The following is a 23,113-nucleotide window of genomic DNA, read 5'->3' on the forward strand; positions in this document are numbered from 1 at the left end:
CGAAGCAAGGTCAACGGTACTTTGACCGCAAACTGCATCACTTAATAAACTTGCTTGCTGTGTGTGCAGCAGATGGGTGCTTTACATTTATTGATGTGGGTCAATCAGGTACAGTAATTACAAGAGATTTATTAATGTCTTTAACGTACACGTTGCTGACTGCAACTGCATCACAAATATATGTTCACTAGGGCGAACTCACGACGCCCGCGCTTTCAATAACAGTGCGCTCAATACCAGACTGCTGAGTGATCCTGAACAATGGTGTCCTAATGGAACATACATTCTTGCTGGTTAGTAGTCCTGTACTTTTGATGTTCTTGTTACCGACTAGGTAGCAGTTAGTCAAGGAACCTGGGCCCGGCCTGGGTTGTACAAAGCTTATTAGGCCCAGCAGTATATAAAGGCTGGCTGGGCTGGGAAAATAAAAAGTAACCTCTTTTCCACTGAATCATTCACTGACCTGGATAAACGTTCCCTATAGACAAGGCCCTAGTCTATAACACTTGGTAGCAGAAGTTTCGATTCATCAATCAACAGTCAACAAGTTATAAGCAAGTCAGCAAGAGCACGTGCAAGGACAAGGCAAGCTGAACGAACAAGAACAACATCAAGAAATAAAGCAATTCTGGTCAAGCTTTCTATCAACACCAGCAGACCAGCTATTAGAGAAATTTGCATCTCAGAACCAAGAGAAGAGAGTGCAAGACCCACATACTGGAGCAGACTCTTCTAGTCAAGCAAGTACCAGTAAACAGATTATTAGCCCTAAGCCGACACAGTCAACTTCGACTAGGAGCAGGTATTTCGACGCAAGTGAAGCCATAGAGCAAGAAGTTCTGGACCACGAAGTAGCTCCCGGCAATACAGAGAACCTAAAGGAAGTAGGACAAGTTCCCTCATTGAACACAAGTATAATGAACGAAGCACAAGAAGTACCTATACCCACGGATCCAGGTGCCGAGCCCCACCACATAGGTGACACAGCGGCACTAGCCCTGCAAGAAGTACACCACCTCTGGGACCAGCTCAATACTCAACTCCCATCAGAAATGCATAAGGTCTATGTTGCCCAGGACAAGATTCAAGAACAAGTAACGACCTTGTCGTCTACTATGTCGCATGTAGTAAGCAAGTTACAAGAGATCACAGCAAACTAAGAAAAGGTGACACAAGTAATGTTGGACAAGGCGCAGCATGAGAACCCCATAGGAAAAAAGGCGCACAGATCCCACGGTCAGGGCACCCGATCTACATAGGCATATGATGATCCTTCTGACTCCGATAAGGACTCATCTTCATCATCTGATGATGATGCCTCAGACCCAGGGATGGAACAGGTGAACAAGTCCTCAGACGAAGACTCCACTGGTGAGGGTGACGGCAAGCAAGGATCCCACTCACACTCACGCAGCCCTTACAAGTTCAAGCCACCAGAAGAAAAGTACTCAGGTAGCCCCTATAAGATCGAATCCTGGCTATTCAACCTCGAGGAGTATTTTACCAAGGCCAACATCAAGAAGAATATGTGTGTCGCCATCGCAACAAGTCAAATGGTAGATGATGCGACCCTATGGTGGCGTATGTTAAGACAAGCAGACCAGGCCCCTAAAACATGGCATAAATTCAAGAAGGCGATTCGCGAACGATTCTTACCATTGAATGTCTATAAGACCAATCGCCAACGACTCGAGTCCTGTCGCCAAGTTGGTAGCGTGACAAAGTATAACTCGGCATTCCAAGCTGCATTTGTTGAGTGCACTGACGTGAGTGAGGCAGAAGCGCTCAGCCGTTATGTCAATAATCTCAAGAGCCAAACCAAGAAGTATGTCGAACTCGAGGAACCCAAGACTCTTCGCAAGGCAATGAAGCTTGCTGAGAACTATGACAATGCCAGTTTCAGTACCCAAGGTAGCCAACACCACACGTCACATAAGAATAGCTCACCTGGTAAGAAGTTCAAGAAGCACTTTGGCTCCCGCCATTTCAAGGACCGCTCTCAAACATTCAAGAATGACCCCATGGATGTGGACCAGACTGAACGGATTCCCACTAAGCTTACCTGGGAGCAAGCTCGTAAGGAAGGTCGTTGCCAATACTGTGGCTCTAAGGAACATATCAAGAAGGAGTGCCATCTTCGCTCCATGTTCCACCCAAAAAACTAAATTTGTCAGTACGTAACACGCCACCAGGTCGTGCTGACAAACAAGATATAAACCCTGGCAAGGATCCTGACAAGAGTCCTAACAACTGTACAAGGCTCGAGGACAATTCGGCACAAGGCATAAATAGCGAACAGAGTAGTGATCATCGCCATCAAACAATAAGAATTACCGGACATTGTCAATCTTATCCCTGTTGTTTTTTGCTTGATTCTGGTGCTACCCACAATTTTGTCTCCTTGGACTTCATCAATAAGCATGGCCTCCAAGATTTGCTTAAATCAGATACTGGGTCGATCACATTTGGCAATGCATCTCAGGCAACATCTACCTACTTTGCAGACCTGAAGATCACCCTAGGCCCAAGTTCTTCGCGCTTATACAGGCATCAAGAGCTCTAAGCACGACCTTATCTTAGGCAAGCCATGGCACTTCAATGAAGAACCCCAGATTAATTGGCGATCACATAAGGTTGTTGTGGCGGGGGAGGAGATCCTAGCTCAAGGACATACTGGACCCCATCAAGTGACCCCAGAAGTACAATTTATCTCGCGCCGACAATTTAACCGCTTATGCCGATGGAACGAACTCGAACTATACGCACTTATACTGACAGATTGCAAGGATGAAGGAATGGATACAAGGAAGGCAGCTCAAGGAGCTGAAATGCATAGCTCCAATGCTCTACTCAGGCTAGTTGACTCGTATGCTGATGTGTTCCCTGCGGAATTGCCCTCAGGACTACCACCACAAAGACACGTCGATCATACTATTCCAATGGAACCTGATGCTAAGATCCCAGCACAGAAGCTTTACCGGCTCTCTAGTCACGAATTGGGTGAACTCAAGAAGCAACTTGACGAGTTAATCGCCAAAGGATGGATCGAGCCAAGCAAGTCACCCTATGGCGCCCCGGTACTATTTGTTGCCAAGAAGGATGGAAGCTTACGAATGGTTACGGACTACCGTGCATTGAACTCAACAACGATCAAGGATGTTTACCCACTACCTCGCACAGAAGAACTGCTCGACCAATTACAAGGTGCCAAGATATTCAGCAAACTAGACCTACGTTCCAGATACCACCAGATTCGTGTGGACCCCAAGGACATTCATAAAACGGCGTTTATGACCTGATACAGACTATATCAGTATACTGTCTTACCGTTTGGATTGACTTCGGCTCCCGCGACCTTTATGCGCTTGATGAATGATATCTTTAGAGACCTCTTAGATGTCTGCGTCATTATTTACTTGGATGACATTTTGGTATATTCTATGTCCGAACAAGAGCACAAGGAACACCTGCAAATGGTTTTGGAGCGTTTACGTGAGCACAAGCTATATGCCAAGTTGGAAAAATGCGAGTTTGGTGTCAAGTGGCTTGAATTCCTAGGACACTATGTTGATGAACAAGGTTTACATACCGACCCAAGCAAGGTCCAAGCGGTTGTGGATTGGCCACCACTCCATAATATCAAGGATATCCAATGCTTCCTCGGTTTGGTGAATTACTACAATCGGTTCATCAAGGGTTATTCAAGCATCGTACACCCCCTGACTCGGTTGCTACGCAAGGATACTCTATGGCAATGGACCAAGAAAGAACAACATGCTTTTGATACACTGAAACAAAGTTTGGTTTCTGCGCCAGTGCTGGCACTGCTGGACCCAACGAAACGTTTCTTTGTCCATACCGATGCATCATCAACTGTAGCAATTGGAGGTATTCTATCGCAAGAACAAGAAGATGGGAAGCTGCACCCTATAGCTTATACATCAAGATCTATGACCCCAGCTGAGTTGAACTATTCCGTTTATGAGTAAGAAATGTTGGCGCTCAAGCATTGTTTACTGAAATGGCGTCATCATTTGGATATGCAGAAGTTTACTGTTTTTACAGACAACCGGGCACTATCATCTCTCAAGACCAATACCAATCTGAATAAACGACAAATTCATTGGTTAGAGACATTTATGTCCTTCTCTTGGGATGTCCATCATATCCCCGAGAAAAGAATCATGGGGCCAATGCTTTGAGCAAGCATCCTCCATCAAAACCGTCGAACCCAGATGCCAACAAGGAGTTACAAGAAGTCTACCGGGTCCAAAAGCAAGATACTATAGAAGCCGAGATCAAGGACAAGTACGACAAGGACGAGTACACTAAGGATCTTTGGGACAAGCTCCGTTGTGGCATCGATGTACGAAACATCACGTTAGTAGACCAGTGGTTGTACCGCCATCCTGAAGGAAAAGATCATCGTCAGCTGTAGTACCAAGGATGCCACAGATCCTGAAAGACATTTTGTATGATACCCATGATGCACCATCAGCAGGCCACCGAGGAATAGATGCAACTATTGAAAGGATTGAACGCCAATTCTATTGGCCCAACATCGCCAAGTCGGTTCGTCAATACATTGGTGCTTGTGACAGCTGTCAAAGGAACAAGGGTACCAACAAGAAGCCAGGAGGTTTGATCCAGCCATTGGAACCAGCCCAAGGTCGATGGGAATCGATATCAATGGACTTCATAACCCAGTTACCAGTAACCAAGAATGGGTATGATGCCATCATGGTGATTGTCGATCGATTTTCCAAGAGAGCACATTTCGCACCATGCTACACAACAGATACAGCCGAAGATGTAGCACATCTATTTTTACGAGAAATATATCGCCAACATGGGTTCCCCAAGGAAGTGGTATCGGATCGTGACCCGAAGTTTACATCAAGGTTTTGGAAGGCATTATTCGAACAGTTACAGATCAAGCGTAAACTGTCAACCGCGCGACATGCAGAAACTGATGGTAAAACCGAAAGAGTGAACCGAATACTTGAAGATCTTTTACGCCATTATGTTGCATTCGATCAATAGGATTGGGATGTATGGCTACCAGTTGTGGAGCATACATACAACAATACATACAAGCGTCAATCAAGATGACTCCATATTACTGTGACTTAGGTCGTCATGTCCTCACCCCAAGTTACCTGGAATCTAACTCAAGTAACGAAGCTGTGGCGCACCTCGAGTCAAGACTCAAGACGATCGGTGAACACGTAACTGACAATATCAAGGCTGCTGCAGCCAGGCAAGAGCAGTATGCCAACCCACATAGGCGTGATGTTGAATTCGAAGTTGGACAAGAAGTACTTGTGGATCAACTATACCTAAATCCACATAACTTCCCACGATCAGCCAAGAAGAAGCTTGCAGCCAAGTACGCAGGTCCCTATAAGATTACTGAACGCATTGGCAAGGTATCTTATCGTCTCGAGCTCCCAACAAATATCAAGGCACACAATGTATTTCATGTTCGAACGCTCAAGCCGTACACTCAAAGTCAAGACCACCGGACCCCGGCACGACCACCACCTTTAGTTATTGAAGGCGAACCCGAGTATGAAGTTGAAGCTATCATTGACAAGAGAACTTACAAACGACGCATCGAGTATCTAGTCAAATGGTTAGGCTATCCAATTCATGATGCTACATGGGAACCACTCAAGAACTTGGACAATTGTCAAGTTTTTATTCAAAACTATGAAGATAGACTTCACAAAGGAACTACATCAACCACACCATCATCGACCCAAGACAGGCGATACGGCATACCAGGTGGCAGCATCAGGACACCAAGGGCCGACCCAAACGATCTTGATCCTGTAAACCAGGGAAGAGGTCCACATGATGTGGAGGGGAGGGATACCTGGATTTTGCTGTTGCTGTTGCTGGTGAACACTAGGAGACCTAGGGTCTTGTGGTTGCTTCAAATGGTCCACCCCAGGCGATGTCACAGGAGACATAGAATCCGAACGAGCAGACCTAGGGGAGCTTGGCAGAGACACCAAGGGAGTAGGAGGGGTATGCCCTGTGGTAGTAACCTCAGGTGCACCCAAGGAGCCCTCAAGAGGTGACATGGACCAAGGCGGAGCTGGTAGTCAGTTTCATCACTAGCCAGCTCATCTACCTCTTCAGCATACTCAACCTCATCATCAGTCTCTACCAAGGACGAACACGAGCACCAGCCAAACGACCAGAACGACGCAAGCCACCAGGAACTGCAACTGAGCACCACCAGACCGAACAGAACCAGGAGGACTAGCCTGAAAGACAACAGGACCAAAGGTACCCAAATCTAGGACACCACCAGTAGGACCAAAAAGTGGCAACTTAGGAGGAGCCAAGGAAGGGAACACCTCACTACCAGAACGCAATTGGCCCAAGGAGCAGACCAAACCCATTGGCTCACGATTGCGCCGAGACTGGAAGACCCGGGACAAATACCAAGAAGGCACCTGCAGCTCAGGACCAACAAGGATGTTCTGGCCTAGGAGCCAGACATGACTACGGGGAACATCCTTACCTAGGAGGTACTGCTGATCAGCACAGTGACCTCTCTTGTTGAGTCTGCACTGATCACAGTAGTGTGGCGACTGTTCCACATCTTACAAGCCACCATCGGGCATAAAGTTAAAGCAGATCCGTGACAAACAAAAGCAGCGCTGACAGACATTGGCTGGACGTTCAAAGCCATACGAAATCTCTGGATGCAAATTGGTAACATGACCAGTGATGCAAGTGCGTCCAATGCAGTCTCGAGCAAAGGCAGGTTGAGCAAGACCACAGTATGAGTAGTGGTGCTAAGGTGCGAAGTAAAGACGGACATTGGTTGATAAGGAAATAAGTGAAGGCAAGGACTAGAAGTAGATAAAATATGCAACTGGAAAAAGAAGCAAGGAAATGGTATACCCCTGCTCAATGTTTGTAAAAATTTTACAGCGGTGTTTCACATTAGGTCACTGCTAATACCTTCACCCCCGCAATATTAATGCATGTTTATTCTCCTACCCCCATGATTTTCCTCATAGCACCCAAGTACCCCCGATGTTTCTCATGACACCCAAGTACCCCCAAGGTTAAAAATCTGTAAACCCTATCACCTCCACCCCATTATACACTTCCCTGTTCCCATTATTATTATATTACTGTATTCATTGATTGTTGTAAATTATACTCCCTAGTATTAGAGGGGGAGAATGTTACCGACTAGGTAGCAGTTAGTCAAGGAACCTGGGCCCCGGCCTGGGTTGTACAAAGCTTATTAGGCCCAGCAGTATATAAAGGCTGGCTAGGCTGGGAAAATAAAAAGTAACCTCTTTTCTACTGAATCATTCACTGACCTGGATAAACATTCCCTATAGACAAGGCCCTAGTCTATAACAGTTCTACAGCTTTGCTTATATTCTGCATTTGAACCTATTCATAGATTCTGCTTTTCCTCTGCGGCCAACAATCATGACGCCGTATCCTAGCTCATCAACTGATCCAGCAGAAAAGCGATTCAACAAAGTCCATTCTTCAATGCGAATGGCTATTGAGCGAGCATTCGGTCGTCTTGTTTCCTAGTGGAGGTTCATGCGACATTACATGTACCTCATGGATCGTACGAACTTGACGCTGGTGATTTATGCCTGTTGCATACTCCATAATATCTGTATCGAGCAGCTCGATCTGCACTCTGACGAACTGTTTCCATTGAACACAGAAGAGGATGAACAAACTGGACGTATATCAATAATAGATACTGATAGACAGTCTAGTACTAGAGAAGACAGTACAAGGTTGTTTGAACAAGGGCGTCAGAAACGCGATGTGCTTAAAGAATCATTGTCCTCAAATCAATAAATGCAATACCTTATACATTGCTCCAGTATATCTGCTCTATATCTTTTAGATATTGACGTGAAGTGCTGCTTAGTACTAAAAGTTCGCATATAAAATAATTGGGCATCTTTTCGTAGCAGTTATTGTCTGTAATGTCATGACTAGTTTTCTTCTTCACATTCAGTAAAGTACAGTAAAGTGCTATATTAGAAGATATTAATCATCACACAGGGTATTCTAGATACACTTTTAACAATTCTAAATAAATGTCATATTATAATATAATAAAATTTATTGTTCTTCTTCATTATTATTACTAGGCTCTCCACTTCTATTTGTGTTTGTAGGGCTACCAAACAAATCTCTTAGTGTCTGCAAGTACATATCATGCCGGCGGTCTTCTGCTTCCTGCACCTCTCGCGAATGCCGGTCTTCTGCTTCCTCAAACTGCTGGAATGCCTCACTGATGCTGGCAATGAGGCGATCGGTTTGCCGATCGGCATTCTCAAGGACAAGCTCTTGAAATGCCGCGGTTCGTCGTTGCTGTATGGGCCGCTCGCTGACATCGTTATCGTTATCCCTTTCTCATCGGGTGCTATTGACAACGAGGCCATCAAGGGAATCCATCGTGGCAGGAGGTACAATTGCAGGGTCAGTTCCCACAATTCTGTCTACAGCGTCATAGTAGCACCATCGCTCTTGACCTGAAGGGCCGTTCTCACCACTGTTGCGAATCGTAGCCCTAACATCGCGATATTCATCGACTAGATCTTGCCATTTCTTCTGTAATGCTTCTTTACTTCGACCTAACGGATCAGCTGCAATATACTCAGAAAGTATTTCATTCCAGATGCGACCTTTGGCTTGTATTTCAATAACTGTCTTCAGTCTATCGTATCGAGTCCCTATAGCCGTAATGAGTGCATCAATGTGGGCCTCGTCCCATGTATGGCGTCGTGCAGAGGTAGGAATAGGCGTCTGCGAACTGGGTAGAGGCGATGTCAAATCACTATCAGCGGCCACTGATGCAGGCAATGCTTCTGGGGCTTGGGATTCCGGTGTCTGCATCGGTACTTCTGAATCTTGCTGTTGCTGTGTCTGCTGCTGTTGCTGAGGATCTGATGATGAACTGGCGGGTGTCTACATCAAGATTTGAAAGTTGTTGTGGTTGTTGCTGTTGTTTAGCATAATAGGTATCAGAAAAAATAGAGAGGCAATGGATGAAGTGGATTATAGAGAAATTTATTTATTAGCTTCTACTATATTCACAGCATATATATATATACAGTTGGGTACAAAGTTTCTTATGGCAATCGTGCTGTTATTTATGCAATACCTTGGGGTATGTACAGAAAAGGAAGTTTCTCGGCGCGGTGCGCCTTTATGTTCGATCCGAGTAGAGAGGATTTTGAATTCTTACAAAACTATTTTGGGTTCTCTGTTCGGAGCGAAATGAGAGCAACCATAGAGGCCTTTGAGAAGCCCTCTTTTGGAAGGAAAATAGAGAATGTATCTTCCATTACTACATTGGGGTATGCTATTCTCTGTTCAGAGCAAAATGAGAGCAACCTATAAGTATGAAAAAAATGAGAAAAAAGAAATGTGGTTGAATCGCCTCAGCAATTATATGAGTAGATAGCTAAGATGTGACTTAATTGGTAGGATTTTTAGTAGGGCACTGTAGGGTATTTAGTTGACGAGAAACCCCTTTGAGAAAATAATTCTATAAAAAAAGTCATCAGTTACTATGTAAAGTAATAATCTAGAGATGTGACTGCTAATTTTGAGCCTACCAATGACTGCACAGCATTTGACTTATATAACAGAATTCTTATCATAGCTCTGTAGTACATCTCATTAGCTAGTAATAGCTCTGAGAATAAAGTTTTCTTAAGAAAAAAAGCCTATATACTATGTGACTGCTATTGCCGTTTTTGTATGTTGTTGCCATATATGATAGATAAATGTACTGCAATTTACAGCACTGTAGCTACAATATTGCACCTTCTAGAAGTCTTAATCTACCTTAAGTAAAGCTACTTTTAGTGATTTTTACACATCCTCTTATGTAATGTCTAAAATAAGTAATGTGACTGTCTTCAGTAAAAACATATTTAGATGTATATACATCATCTGTATATGCCTACAAAGTTTTATAGTAATAGCATTAATAATAGATGAGCTATGATCTATAGAAGGAGAGATATTTAAGGATGGATTAAGTAAAAAACACCTATATACCAACGCAAAGTTTTGAAAAAACTAAAGCATATATATCTGCTATTGCTTAGTCCGGGAAAACGTTTAGCCGTTGGGAAAACCAATTACCCGTCTATTTCCTTTTTAGGAAGTCACGTGATCTAAGCCACTTACTAAGCCCCCAAGGGGTGACTGTAAGAATTTACCCGGTAGCTCAGTGGCTTACTAAGTGGCTTAGATCACGTGACTTCCTAAAAAGGAAATAGACGGGTAATTGGTTTTCCGACGGCTAAACGTTTTCCCGGACTAAGCAATAGCAGATATATATGCTTTAGTTTTTCAAAACTTTGCATTAGTGAAGTGGTCTAACGTACTAGCCTTATGTCCTACCTTTGGTAGAAGGCACGAGTTTAAATCCCCCTTTTGCCAAACTTTAGCGTAATTTTTTTTGAAAAACTGGTTTTTGCTATTATCCAACCAATTCTGATTATTTTCATATAAATAATATACCATCAGATGCAGCTTTTTTTCCTCGTTCCAATAAGTATAAAAGCATATATTTTTATATAGTAAGTCTATAGATGATCCCATTGCTTATACATTTATAGTATTATACTTTTTAGATATTTAAAGAGCATCTGTAGTAGTATAATGTAGAGTAAACTTAAAACTATTTGTTTTATTTGAAACGAATGAGTATCTTATAAGATATGAGTACTTAATGATAGAAAATATCAGTAGTTGATAGATAAGACTTTAGTGACAAAAATACTTTAATATACCCAAATTTAAATTGTGACTTTTATTTACGGAGCAAATCGGAGCTGAATTTGAATTATGTGACGTACATTTATAAGGTATAAATACAATATATTTTTGAGATTTCTTTTTATTCTTTGGTCTTCCCAGTTTCCCTACGAGAAAAAAACAAACTGGACCCTATACACTATTTACATCTACTACATCTACTCTTTCTCCTATCTATTTCTAAATACCTTTACTCAAACACTTATACACATACACAACTACATCTCTATATATAAAACAAACTATTACAAGGTATTCTTTTAAAGGAGAGTTAAGTATAAAAGTAAAGGTACTAACTAGTTTATAATAGTATGCCAATCTACAACAACATCCCTACACCTACTAAGCCTTACTTCTTAAGTACTGAGGCCTGTATTCAGTATCTATATGAAGAAGGCATTTTTTACCGTAGTATGAAGTGCCTTAACTATGACCGAGATATGCTGCTTTCTTGGTCTAGAGGAGCAAATGGCACTTCCCGATGTACTAGCTGTAATTTGGAGCGGACTGTTCGGACTCATTCCTTTTTTCAATACCGGAATGTACCTCTACATGTTGTCTTACAAATTGGTTTAGAATTGTTAATTATTTCTGGTGCTACTAATATTACTAATAAGACTAAACTAACTTGGGAGACAGTTCGCCAGATAAGATATGATTACTTTCAACTAATTATTGAAGATATGGAGAGTATATTCAAAGGTATATATATTTCTCTTTCTACTTTGATTATTGTATTTTATAACTAATAATAAGATAGCACCACGCAAAAAACCAAATATTCAGTAGTTTAAAAAAAGCTTTATAGTTAGATGTCAAGCTTTGGGGGTATGAGCTAGAAAAAACATCAGAGTACATATACTAAATGTAGTAGATATGCACCAGGTAGCTCATGTGCATCTACGACTGTACTCTCTACCGGTGTACTGATGCAGAGGGCATTCAACGAGTTGCTCTATGATTTTACAAATGTTACTCCTATGAAAACGGACAGTGCCAGAGGCGGGGGGCTGTACCCCCCACCCACTTTTCTTTACTTTCTCATCTTGTTCTTTTATGAGCGCCCCTATATCCTAGGTTTACAGGAATCGAATTTATGTATTATGATGCAGCATACCTACTTGTCTCTCTAACAACAATAAAGACCCATATACTTAAATACCCTATATATGCGTTTTCTCTATTCCGCTCCTTGTGTTGTGTAGCTTGTACTAGAGCAATGCATCAATGTATTTGATGCAGAAACATACATCGTTCGTTTTTATTATATGTAATAAGAGGAAAAGATAAAGGGATGCAGGAATGATTTAGAAGAAAGGACACGTGCACTCTTACAAAAGAAAAGAAAAGAGAGAGCGATCGTCTTAATCATTGTTCTTTTTCTAATTCCCATCTTGTCATGGAGAATATTCCAGAGCTAGTTGCATGCTTTTGCCCAGAATGTAGCAGAAGCACTATTCTTGGCTTCCGTGAGGTTACCCGCTTGCAAAGAGAACAGCATACTCAACGTTCTGTGAATGCTGCAAGATCTAGAATGTCACACAATGGTATGGCTGCTGATGTAGGATATCAAGTGTTGGCACTGTATTAATAAAATATTTCGTATTACAGTGAGTGCAATTATAGCTATATTTGAAGGTGAGCAGCCTTCACCCTCCCAACCGTCACCGTCAGCATCAGCGAATAATATAGATATTGACGATGGCGTTTTGAATGAGCCTTCTCCCTCCCGTTCTCCTGGTATGCTGAGATAAGCGATCGAAAAGTAGTAAAGAGTAAAAAATATTTATAGTTGAACGTATATAGCTGTTGCTGCCGTTCACCGTTAGTTCTCTGCTGAGGACACTGTCTTTGGGGTTGAGGAAGAAGAGGAATCAATAGCAAGCGACGATCGCTTGCTTGATGCAGACGATGTCGAATGGGAGATCGATAGTGACAATGGCAATGTAACTGAGACAGCCAGCATTGACGAGGAAGGAGGTGTATATATACTAATATGTATCCAAGGCAACCCATTTTATTACAATCGTTTAAAATTTCTCATACCTTCCAAAAGATGCTACTACAAGTTCTCCTGCACGCACATCATTGCTTTCGGGATATTCGCATCCCTATGTCCTTGTCATTGTTTTCCTTGTCCTCTTCCAGCTGCACCTTATATCTGAGCATATGTCAACGGTGCTTAGGGATTTAATCCTATAATTGCAAAATAAAAAAGGTTTCGTTAATTAAACAGATTTATTAGTTTGAAGAAAATTTATATATTTAAATACATTTATTTTAATTTTTTTAAAGTTTTTGTCTTTTTTAAATTTTTTTAAAAAAGTTTTTAATTTATATATGATTTTTTAATTCTTTAAAATTTTTATGTTTCGCATAAACCTTTTTAAACCTTTAAAGGAGTTATAACCTTTAAGGTTTAATATTTAATTTGAAAAGTAGCGGAACGGTAGTGAGCACCCCCTCCTTTAGGCTAGACCTACTGGATCGACGCCTACCAGTCACATTTTTTTTGATGAAATACAAAAAAAAGTAGACGCTTGACAGGGAAAGGAATAACTAAAATTAATTTACTGTTTACAGTAAAATTAATTGTTATGGATTGAACCTCTTATTGAGTTTTGTGGACTCCTCCTCGAAGATCTTCTGCTCCCGTCCATCGACCGCCTTTCTCTCTCTCTTGCTACCTTGCGTCGAATCACTGGCATCTCTGCCTAGATCGATTCCCTGCGTCGTTATATATCTTGCCCTAAATGCCATAGCATTTACCTTTTGACTCCAGATTGCCCGCGCACATGCATGAATGACGATATCCGTTACAACCGCCTCTGTGGTCAAGCACTGTTTCGATCCACGGGTAATAGCCTGTTACCGATTAAAGAATTTGCTTACCAGCCCTTGTCTGCGAGTATTGAGCGACTGTTCAAGCGACCGGGATTCGAAGCAATGATCGAAGCATGGCGCGATCGCAGAAGTATGGCAAATGCTTTTTTTGACGTTTATGATGGTGACATGTGGCGAGATCTTATTGATCGTGCTAGTCGTCGATTCGTCGAAGAGATTCGATCGCTTTTGCTTACGCTCAATGTTGACTGGTTTGGCCCGTTCATAAATTCGACTTACTCCTGTGGTGCAATTTACCTAACTGTCAACAATCTCCCCGATCTGAGCGCTACAAAACCGAAAACGTTATACTCGTTGGAGTAATGCCAGGTCCTCGAGAACCCAGCACATCTGACATGAATCATTACCTGCGCCCATTGGTTGATGATTTGCTTCTGTGGTATGACTGGAAAACGATCGGGACGAATGAGTGTCCAGACGGAGCGCAAGTACGTTTGGCATTCCTACTCAATGCTTGTGATATACCTGCTGCCAGAAAAACAAGTGGATTCACCTCACATGCAAGTACTTGTGCTTGCCATAAGTGCGCTCGCCAATTTCCTGTTTTCCCTGGCACATCAGACATCGACTACTCGGGATTCAATTTGGACGAATGGGAATTGCGGACACACGAAGACAATCGAGAGAACGCCCAGCAATGGCGACAAGCCGAGACACTTGCTGCTCGCTGACAGATCGAACGTGACACTAGAACACGATGGTCTGAATTGCACCGCCTTGAATACTTCGATCCCATTCGCTGCACGATCATCGATATAATGCACAACTTGTTTCTTGGTACGGCAAAACGTATGACCAAGATATGGATCGAAAACGGCGACCTTACCAGGTAGGACCTTTGTGAAATGCAGGTTTTGGCAGACAGCATCGTGCTCCCTCCTAACTACGTTTTCTTAAAGCAGAAGATCGGAGCTGGCTTCTCTTTTATGACCGCTGATGATTAGAAATCGTGGTGTATCGTATACTCGCCCTTCGTCTTGCAAAACCATCTGCCCCGCCATCTTCTCGCTCACTAGCTGAGCTTCGTAAACGCCTGTCGATTACTGGTCAAGCCTTCCGTCACTATGAATGAGATAGAAGGAGCCAACACGTTTTTGCTGGACTTTTGTCATGGTGTCGAACGCATATATAGCAGAGAGCAAATCACGCCAAATATGCATCTGCATATGCACTTGGACGTAACGATCGAGGATTTTGGACCTTTATATGCTTTCTGGCTCTTTAGTTTTGAGAGATATAATGGATATTTAAAGGAGATCGATACGAACCAGAAGGATTCATTCGAGATGATGTTCATGAAGAAGTTCTTGTAAAAGACAGGTGCTCGCGACTTTGTCCGGTCGTTTGAGGACCGCTTCATGGACAAGCCAAACCATTTTGCCTTCTTGAATTGCTTTTTGGACATCGTGCAGCCGATGAAGCAAACTGGTGACACTATGAGTGGTGTGTTCGATCCACACAGATTTTTTGCGGTGCCGACCAGTACTGAATAGGCCACTGGAGGCGAGCCACTACTACCAGATGCATACCTATTAGAATTTGCACCAGCAACGTTTATGCCTGACCCAGTGTATAATTTCCTTCTTGCCTTTTATCGATGCGTTTATGGCACCCATCTGGACCATTACAGAGATTCGCAGGGTAGCCAGGTATTTGTGAACAATCGTTATAACAAGATGAAGACAATCACCATTGTGGGTCAGCTCTTTAGGAGCAAAGAAGCAAGATCGCGGTGTGGTACACACGCTCAGGTGCTGTATGAAGCAGAAGATCAAGGCGAACTGATCGCTTGGCCGTGCGAAATCCAGTACTTCTTCCGCCACGAGTTAAAGGTCGACACCCAGCTCAAAGAACATGTTTTTGCCTTTGTTCGCTGGCATAGCATTTACAGCAGTAATGAGTCGTTGTTCGTGGATGAATATCTGGAGACATAGCGTAGCCACTTCCTTGCTGAGGACATGCACTGCATCGTGCCCGTTCATCGTCTGTATAGTCAAGTGGCAGTTGTAAAATACGGCGATCAAACGCACGCAAGTGGTAGAACAGTCGTTATTCCGTTGCCTAAAAAGATGTTGGCGTAAAACAAAGAGAAGCAATTTTTTCTCCTCCCCCTCCTCAAAATTATCTTTCTCTTATTTCTTTCTCCCCCTACCAACTACTCAAAACGAGCGGCCTCTTGCTTCTTCCTCCCCCCACCAAATAAATAGCACACTCACACACGCATCTTATACAGACGTTTTTTTGCCCACCCCTAACCTGCATAGCATAAGCCGGCAACCGCTTTATTTATTTTAAGCTAACATCCAGTCTTGCAGCTGCTCACGCACAGCCGAGCGCAAGGTAACTGCCTTTCGTGCTACTGATCGTTCAAGCACGTTCGGCTGCGAGTCAACGTCCACAGCCGGTCTGAAATCGTCAAGTCTTTTCAGAAAGACGTTTGCCTACAAACAACATCTCTGTCAAGATTCACGCGTAAAGAAATCTACTTTGAAAGTAATTACCCGCTCACTACGCCATTCGGGCACAAAGACCGAGACACGCTTGCCACTGCGCAGGATACCAGTGCTGCTGCTTTCGTTGTCGGTCTCCTCTTCCGACATACATCCGTCCTGGAGCAACGACTTTCCACTGGGGTACTGTTCCTCCAGTTCGATCGCATGTTGCTGGAAAACATTGATTTGTCGTACTAATTTCTGTTTCAGATGTTAAGACAATACTCTTACAAAACCTCCTATTACTTTACTTACGCTATGTCTGCGCTGATAGCGTCTTCTCATCACTTTTTTGCACGCTTTCGACTCGGGCGACTCGTTCCCCTTCGTCCTTAAATTATCAAAATGGGTGTAGACTATTTTTTTGATCTGCTTCTTGTCCAAGTTGAAGCAGCCTTGGCCTTCGATGTAGTCGACAAGGCGCTTCACGGCATCCTTATTGGCCTGGTTTGTGAAGGGGAGGTCGAGCCTGAGACCAGCGTCGCCCAGTCGCTCATTCTGTGTACGTATACAATCCTTCAACACATTTATTGTAACAACAGAATTCTTTTTAGCAATCATCACTGTTCTAATATTCACCACTTTCTTTTTTTTACAATTGTCTCTCTATTCTCTAGTATGGCACTTACAGAGACAAGTGGAACACGACGACCACGCGCTTCAGCTTGACGGCCAACGCCAACGCCACCACCTTGACCTTCACCGAGGGCCCCACTACCAACTATGGCAGTACAATATGCCATATTGGCAACTGTTTGGCCAATTCTATCGACCTTTTCGTGCAGTGCCTGGTTCTCGGCCTGTAAATTACGGACAGTATCTAAGAGTGCGTTATGCTGTTGTTGTTGCTGCTGCCGATCCAGGATACTGTTCTGCTGTTGGGCATCATTTTCACGCTGCGCCATGCGCCGTTGTCGCTGGGCTTGGAGATCGCTTACAGTAGGCATCTATATAGTATTATCATCTCTCAATATACAACATTAACTAACAGCTGCAGTGGTTATTATAATTTACGTTCATTTTGTTATTTTATCGTGCAGGCACAAGAAGTATTGGAGGAAAGAGGTTTGATGAAATGCAAGTACCTGGATCTACAGGGGATCATTTTATTGTGGGGGATCTGGTTTTTTTTAGTACTCTTTTAATGCATGGTCAGCATGACTTTAACAGTATTGCAGGTTAGTAAAATTTTGCATCGATTGTTCCTTCGTATTTTACGCCTTTCTTTCTGTTTCTTTCTCTTGCTTTTCTCTTCTTTCCTGGCTGCTACGATACTCTATTCTCTCAAGGACCCAATACCGTAGGTTTGTAAGGCACTCTTTACTTTTATCGCTCTTCAACTACCTCTAAGTCTCTGCAGCTTTTATTAAGGATATTTTATTTCGTGTGTACATGTAGCTCATGATTCGACCGGTTTTCCTATCCAAAATCATAGGCATGATCCACACGAGTTGAAGCTTGTAAGTATTCCCTTTGTAATGTTTACATACTTTCTTTCCACAGTTTTTCTTTCACTAAAAGCCTTCTTTCCTCATTCATAGCTTGTTTGTACTTTGCATGGTCTTCCATCCTGGACATCCGCGTAGATCCCCATTTGCACTGCTGCATACATGTTGCCCACTGTCCGATCGCTGTTGGCACTGTCCAAGCAGAACTTTTCAGGTACAGTAAAGCTACCCATATTTTTGCTTCTGTCTAGCTGCAGTACAGGTTACTTTCGTTCTTCTTAAGTGAATCGCGGACTCATTAGCACACACAGCATAATTCACCTTTTTGCCTTTGCCCCATCACCATCTAGAGATTTTATGCACCACATTCACACACATATACATAGAAGACTCCTTTCACCCTTTGCATTTATTCTTTACCACCCCTTTAATGCTTTTTATTGCTCTATAAATGTTTTCCGAAACTTAAGTAATGGAATAAATAAATTTGGTTGTATATGACGGTACTGTAATAATCATCACTGCTATATAATAATCAAAACCTGCTGTGATTATTTTATCTATTTAGTATATGCCCAAAATCGATCGCACTAAAATATACTATGCAGACCCCTGTATGTACGATGAAGCTTCAGTACCCAGTCCGTATGTAAAGCAGTTGGGGGATCCCTTCTATGCATATGCACTACCTATTATCAAAATTGGAAACCAACTATAAAGCTATTGAAAACAGCTGAATATGTGATAAAAAAGCTGCCTTTTATAGGAACTATAAAGCGGTTATAAAATAGCTTTATATTTGGATGACAAGCAGTATATTCAGCTTATATTCAGCTGTTTTTAGCCCCTTTATATTACCCCTCCTGCCTAGTGTAGGCAAGCATCCTTGGATAAAATATTATCAGGTCTTCAGAGTTCAAAGCTCAGGTAGACCAAGTTCAAGTGCCAAAAGGAAAACCTAGTTATATTTAACTCTAAGGCTCTTGTCAGGTAGTGTTCAGCAGATGTCAATGCACCTTCCCGTAGTTGCTCCTGTCAGTACCTGCCCTGTGGTTGCTCCTGTCAGCACCTGCCCCGTGGTTGCTCCTATCAGCACCTGCCCCGTGGTTGCTCCTGTCAGGACCTGCCCTGTGGTTGCTCCTATCAGCACCTGCCCCGTAGTTGCTCCTGTCAGCACCTTCCCTTTTAGTTGCTCCTGTTAGCACCTGCCCTGTGGTTGCTCCTGTCAGCACCTGCCCCGTAGTTGCTCCTGTCAGCACCTTCCCTTTTAGTTGCTCCTGTGAGCACCTGCCCTGTGGTTGCTCCTGTCAGCACCTTCCCTTTTAGTTGCTCCTGTGAGTACCTGCCCCGTGGTTGCTCCTGTCAGCACCTGCCCCGTGGTTGCTCCTAGAATCATTTTCGGCGTGGTGCCCTGGTCGCCACGGCGAAAATGATGACAACGATGACAACGGAAATTTATTTCAAGTGGCGACCGATGACAACGGAATGACAACGGGATTTGGGCAATGTAATTGGTGGAAAATGGCGAATCTACTGGAGAACAGCAAAGGGTGCTCCACTTTTATTTTTCTCTGCCACAAAAAATACTTTACTGTACTCTTTTTTTTAATGTAAAAGCGAAGACGGTTTCAAAAAAAAAGGTAACACATCTTATGACGACCTCGCTGAAGAACATTTAGGCATTGGGGAGGGAGGCCATGTTTTAATTAGTAAATGGAGCAGAATTGTGTTGACGGATTTTGTTTCTATAGGAATTGGACTCGCTCCAACGATTACTGTTTGAATCTGGTGTAAATCTATAAGGAAAAGAGGTAAAGGCTAGCCGTCTTTTTGCTCGTGAACGTTCTGTACGGCCTTGTGCGTGTACTTTTGTTTCTTGTGTTAATGATTTCCTGTACATTGTATAGCCACGGTGGAGAATGGCGGTGCTATTTCATATACAACAACAGAAATAACAGCAATAACCACACAAAGCGACGACGGTCTCACGATCCACTAATTCAAATCGCATACAACGACAACCAGTCGAACGAGCAGCTTCTTCCGAACACGACGGTCGTAGTGGCATGTCTCTGCGATTGTTTTTAAAGGAGTGACAGCAGGAACAGTCGGTGGATATGCGATTGTATTATACTCTACTGGCAAAAATAAAAGTAACAACCACGCAAACCGACGACGGTCTCACGATCCACTGATTCGAATTGTACACAACAACCACCAATCGAACGCGCATTTTCTTCTGAACACGACGATTGTTGTTGCATATCTCTGCGATGGTTTTTGAAGGAGTAACAGCAGGAACGGTCGGTGGATATGCGATTGTATTATACTCTACTGGCAAAAATAAAAGTAACAACCACGCAAACCGACGACGGTCTCACGATCCACTGATTCGAATTGTACACAACAACCACCAATCGAACGCGCATTTTCTTCTGAACACGACGATTGTTGTTGCATATCTCTGCGATGATTCTGGAAGGAGTAGGGACAGGAACGGGGATGGATATGCGATTCTATTATAAATCTATGTCGGACACGTTTAAGCAGGGGAAAGCAAAATGACAATGACAAACTCTTTTTGGAAGAGGACGAAAAGGGAACCGCGGTGACGAAAAGGGAACATAGTAACGGAAAAGGAATGGGTGGGAGAATGACAAGATTGAACAAAAAGGGAACGCGGAAACGAAAAGGGAACCATGGTTACGAAAAGAAAAACGTAGAAACGAAAGGGGAACGGGGGGAAATGACAAACAGTGAACGAAAAGGGAATGGGGGGGGGAAATGACAAGCAGTGAACGAAAACGGAATGGGTGGGAAAATGACAAGACTGAACAAAAAGGGAACGCGGAAACGAAAAGGGAACGCGGAAACGAAAAGGGAACCATGGTAACGAAAAGGGAACCATGGTAACGAAAAGAAAAACGTAGAAACGAAAAGGGAACTGGGGGGAATGACAAATAGTGAACGAAAAGGGAATGGGGGGGGGAAATGACAAGCAGTGAACGAAAACGGAATGGGTGGGAAAATGACAAGACTGAACAAAAAGGGAACGCGGAAACGAAAAGGGAACGCGGAAACGAAAAGGGAACGCGGAAACGAAAAGGGAACGCGGAAACGAAAAGGGAACCATGGTAACGAAAAGGGAACCATGGTAACGAAAAGGGAATGGGTGGGAAAATGACAAGAGTGAACGAAAAGGGAAGAACGTAGCACACGTAAAAAAGAAAGAATAAGTCGAGCGGAGTGACAGCGTGAAAACGAAAAGGGAAGCGTAAACAAGAAGAAGCGAAAAGTAAAAGGAGGAGTAATGGAAAAGGAAGGGCGTAGCAAAAGCAGTAAAGGAAAGAAAGGAAGCATGGGAAAAGGGTTGAAAGGGGTAAAGCCGCGGTTGTCATGGTTACCACCACTGCATGTATGGGAAAGCATCTTCTTCCGATGGGCTCGGGGCCCCAGAACGGTATATATACCTGAAGCAAGGGGGTACCGCTGCTGTTTCGCTCTTCTTTTTTTTTCTCTTCTTCCCTCTTCTTCCTGCTTTACTTTTTACTTTGCCTTTTTTTTTTTACCAAAGTTCTTTTGCTGCTCACTATTACTCAACATTGCTTCATCTTTCAACGTCCTTCATTGCCATCTGATCACGCTTGCTGCATCTCACTTTACGCCACTCGAACATTACGCTTCTTTGTCATCTTCACTTGCTACGGGTGCTCTGTCCTTGCCGTCAACAGAACGTTGTTTTCTCCTGTCACCACCGTCAATCGTGCTGGCTGCCATCTGTGGTGACGTTATCCTGCTCTTGTATATGAAATCCAGCAATACCGGCGCCCATGTTGTTCTGCCTCCTGCAATACATACTCTGTTTTTTTTGGCTGTCGTATACGTTGACTTGCTCCATCTCGCAGTTCTCTTGCCACCGAAGATCGGGGACGTGTTGGATATTCTACTCATTGTGCAGACGAATTCTTTTCCGTGGGTGTCCTAACTCTGCCTGACGTATTATGGCTCTTCTTGGCGTGCTTGTTTCCAAGGCTCCTTTGCTTGACGGTCTTATTTCGTGGTTTTCCTGTGCTTACCAACGATGCTGTGCATGGATGCTGCTCTGCGGCTCCAAACGGATGACCTGTTCTCATAGCGTTCCTATGTATGCTTAAGCTGTATGCCTTCATCCGCCGTTTTGGATTTATCAAGATCAAGGCTGAGACTGTGTTGTTGCTGTGGCTCTCCGTGTATGAACTATGCTTTTGTTCGGACACATGCATTTGCCGAAAGTTATGATCCATATGGTAAGTTTTTCTAATTTAAGATCTTCCTTTATATTAGCTGGTCAGCACTTGTGGATTGTTTTATTAAAAAGCAAGAATGATTGATAGGATGAACAAGTGCATGTACACGCGCGATCGTTGACGGCAGGCATTGTGGGTATTGGCGACGGTGGCAGAGGAATTTGGATGGGCAGGTTATTTTGTTTGTTTATGGAACAGATGCAAGACCGTTGATCGTGTAGCCATATCAATATGCTGTTGGTGTGATAAGGTACTCTACTTTTTGGTGTATGTGTACTGCTGGATCAGCTTGAGCCATATTCTAACTTGCGGCGGTGGTTTGTAATGTAGATTCTACGTCTTTGTATCATTGTTATGTGTGAGGATCCAGGTAAGTGGTCAAGAGTGATTGCTGGGCAGGATGTGTTGTGCTTAGTTTAATTATGATGGGCATGCTGGTGGTGGATGAGTGATGTGGGTATATAATTTCGAGTGCCGGTCTCGGTGTGGTGAAGGCAACAGTGTTGGACTAGAAGAATAGAAATTTTGAATAAAGACGATCAATTTAAAAAAGAAAAAAGCTACTGTCTGAGCGGGTTAGAAGATGTGCTGTGAACGACAGTTCTTTTGTCGGATTGCTGATACGACGGATTGTGTGAGGGCGCTAGTAAAAGAAATAAAAACAGAAGGATCTCTTTTTATAACTTGGCTTGATTATCAGCGTATACATATGAATATGACGGTGAACCATGATCATGCTGTCTTTGAGTGACTGTGCTGCTGAAAAAGAACAGCACAGCTCTAAAAATCATGAGTATCACGAACGCTCCCAGCCATCGATCGTACAAGCATCTCTGACAACTCAACATACCATTCTACTGATATCACTGACACCGTGTGCTTCTCACGAATGTTTGCATACAACAATTTCTCTGGATGACGATTAGTAGATCTTCACGCCTGCAACGATGTAATATATACAGAGTGTTGACCACGCGTGTTTATCATATCAAAATGAGAAAACTAAGGCGGCAGTCGTACCCACAGCACTCGAACACATATAAAACTTTGACGCACGAATATACAACACACGTTTTACACAACTCCTCAGTGGTCATTCCAATTGCTGGTCAAAACCGGCGTTTTCTGATATTAACAAGCG

The 23,113-nt window shown here is 43.1% G+C and overlaps 3 protein-coding genes across 3 annotated transcripts; 1 reads left to right on the forward strand and 2 right to left on the reverse strand.

The window, feature by feature from the left end:
- Window positions 1-5,612: 5,612 nt before the first annotated feature.
- BDB00DRAFT_943695 (uncharacterized protein) lies at window positions 5,613-6,838 on the reverse strand (the record flags this gene model as incomplete). The annotated part of the gene is made up of 3 exons (XM_053129461.1): window positions 5,613-6,103; window positions 6,176-6,535; window positions 6,622-6,838. 3 exons carry the CDS (start codon window positions 6,836-6,838, stop codon window positions 5,754-5,756), a joined length of 927 nt encoding a protein of 308 aa, XP_052972508.1. The 3' UTR covers window positions 5,613-5,753.
- A 12,561-nt stretch (window positions 6,839-19,399) lies between these two features.
- Window positions 19,400-19,898, forward strand: BDB00DRAFT_862255 (uncharacterized protein; the record flags this gene model as incomplete). Its single annotated transcript, XM_053126058.1, has 2 exons — window positions 19,400-19,476; window positions 19,636-19,898. 2 exons carry the CDS (start codon window positions 19,400-19,402, stop codon window positions 19,772-19,774), a joined length of 216 nt encoding a protein of 71 aa, XP_052972509.1. The 3' UTR covers window positions 19,775-19,898.
- A 309-nt stretch (window positions 19,899-20,207) lies between these two features.
- Window positions 20,208-21,290, reverse strand: BDB00DRAFT_862258 (uncharacterized protein; the record flags this gene model as incomplete). The annotated part of the gene is made up of 4 exons (XM_053126059.1): window positions 21,217-21,290; window positions 20,992-21,194; window positions 20,852-20,954; window positions 20,208-20,454 (listed from the first exon to the last, which is right to left on the reverse strand). Coding segments are annotated over exons 2-4 (417 nt in total), but the record flags the coding sequence as incomplete, so codon positions are not given.
- Window positions 21,291-23,113: the final 1,823 nt, after the last annotated feature.

Source organism: Zychaea mexicana (genome assembly GCF_025766255.1).
Source record: "Zychaea mexicana strain RSA 1403 chromosome Unknown BDB00scaffold_208, whole genome shotgun sequence".
Lineage (NCBI taxonomy): Eukaryota > Fungi > Mucoromycota > Mucoromycetes > Mucorales > Lichtheimiaceae > Zychaea > Zychaea mexicana.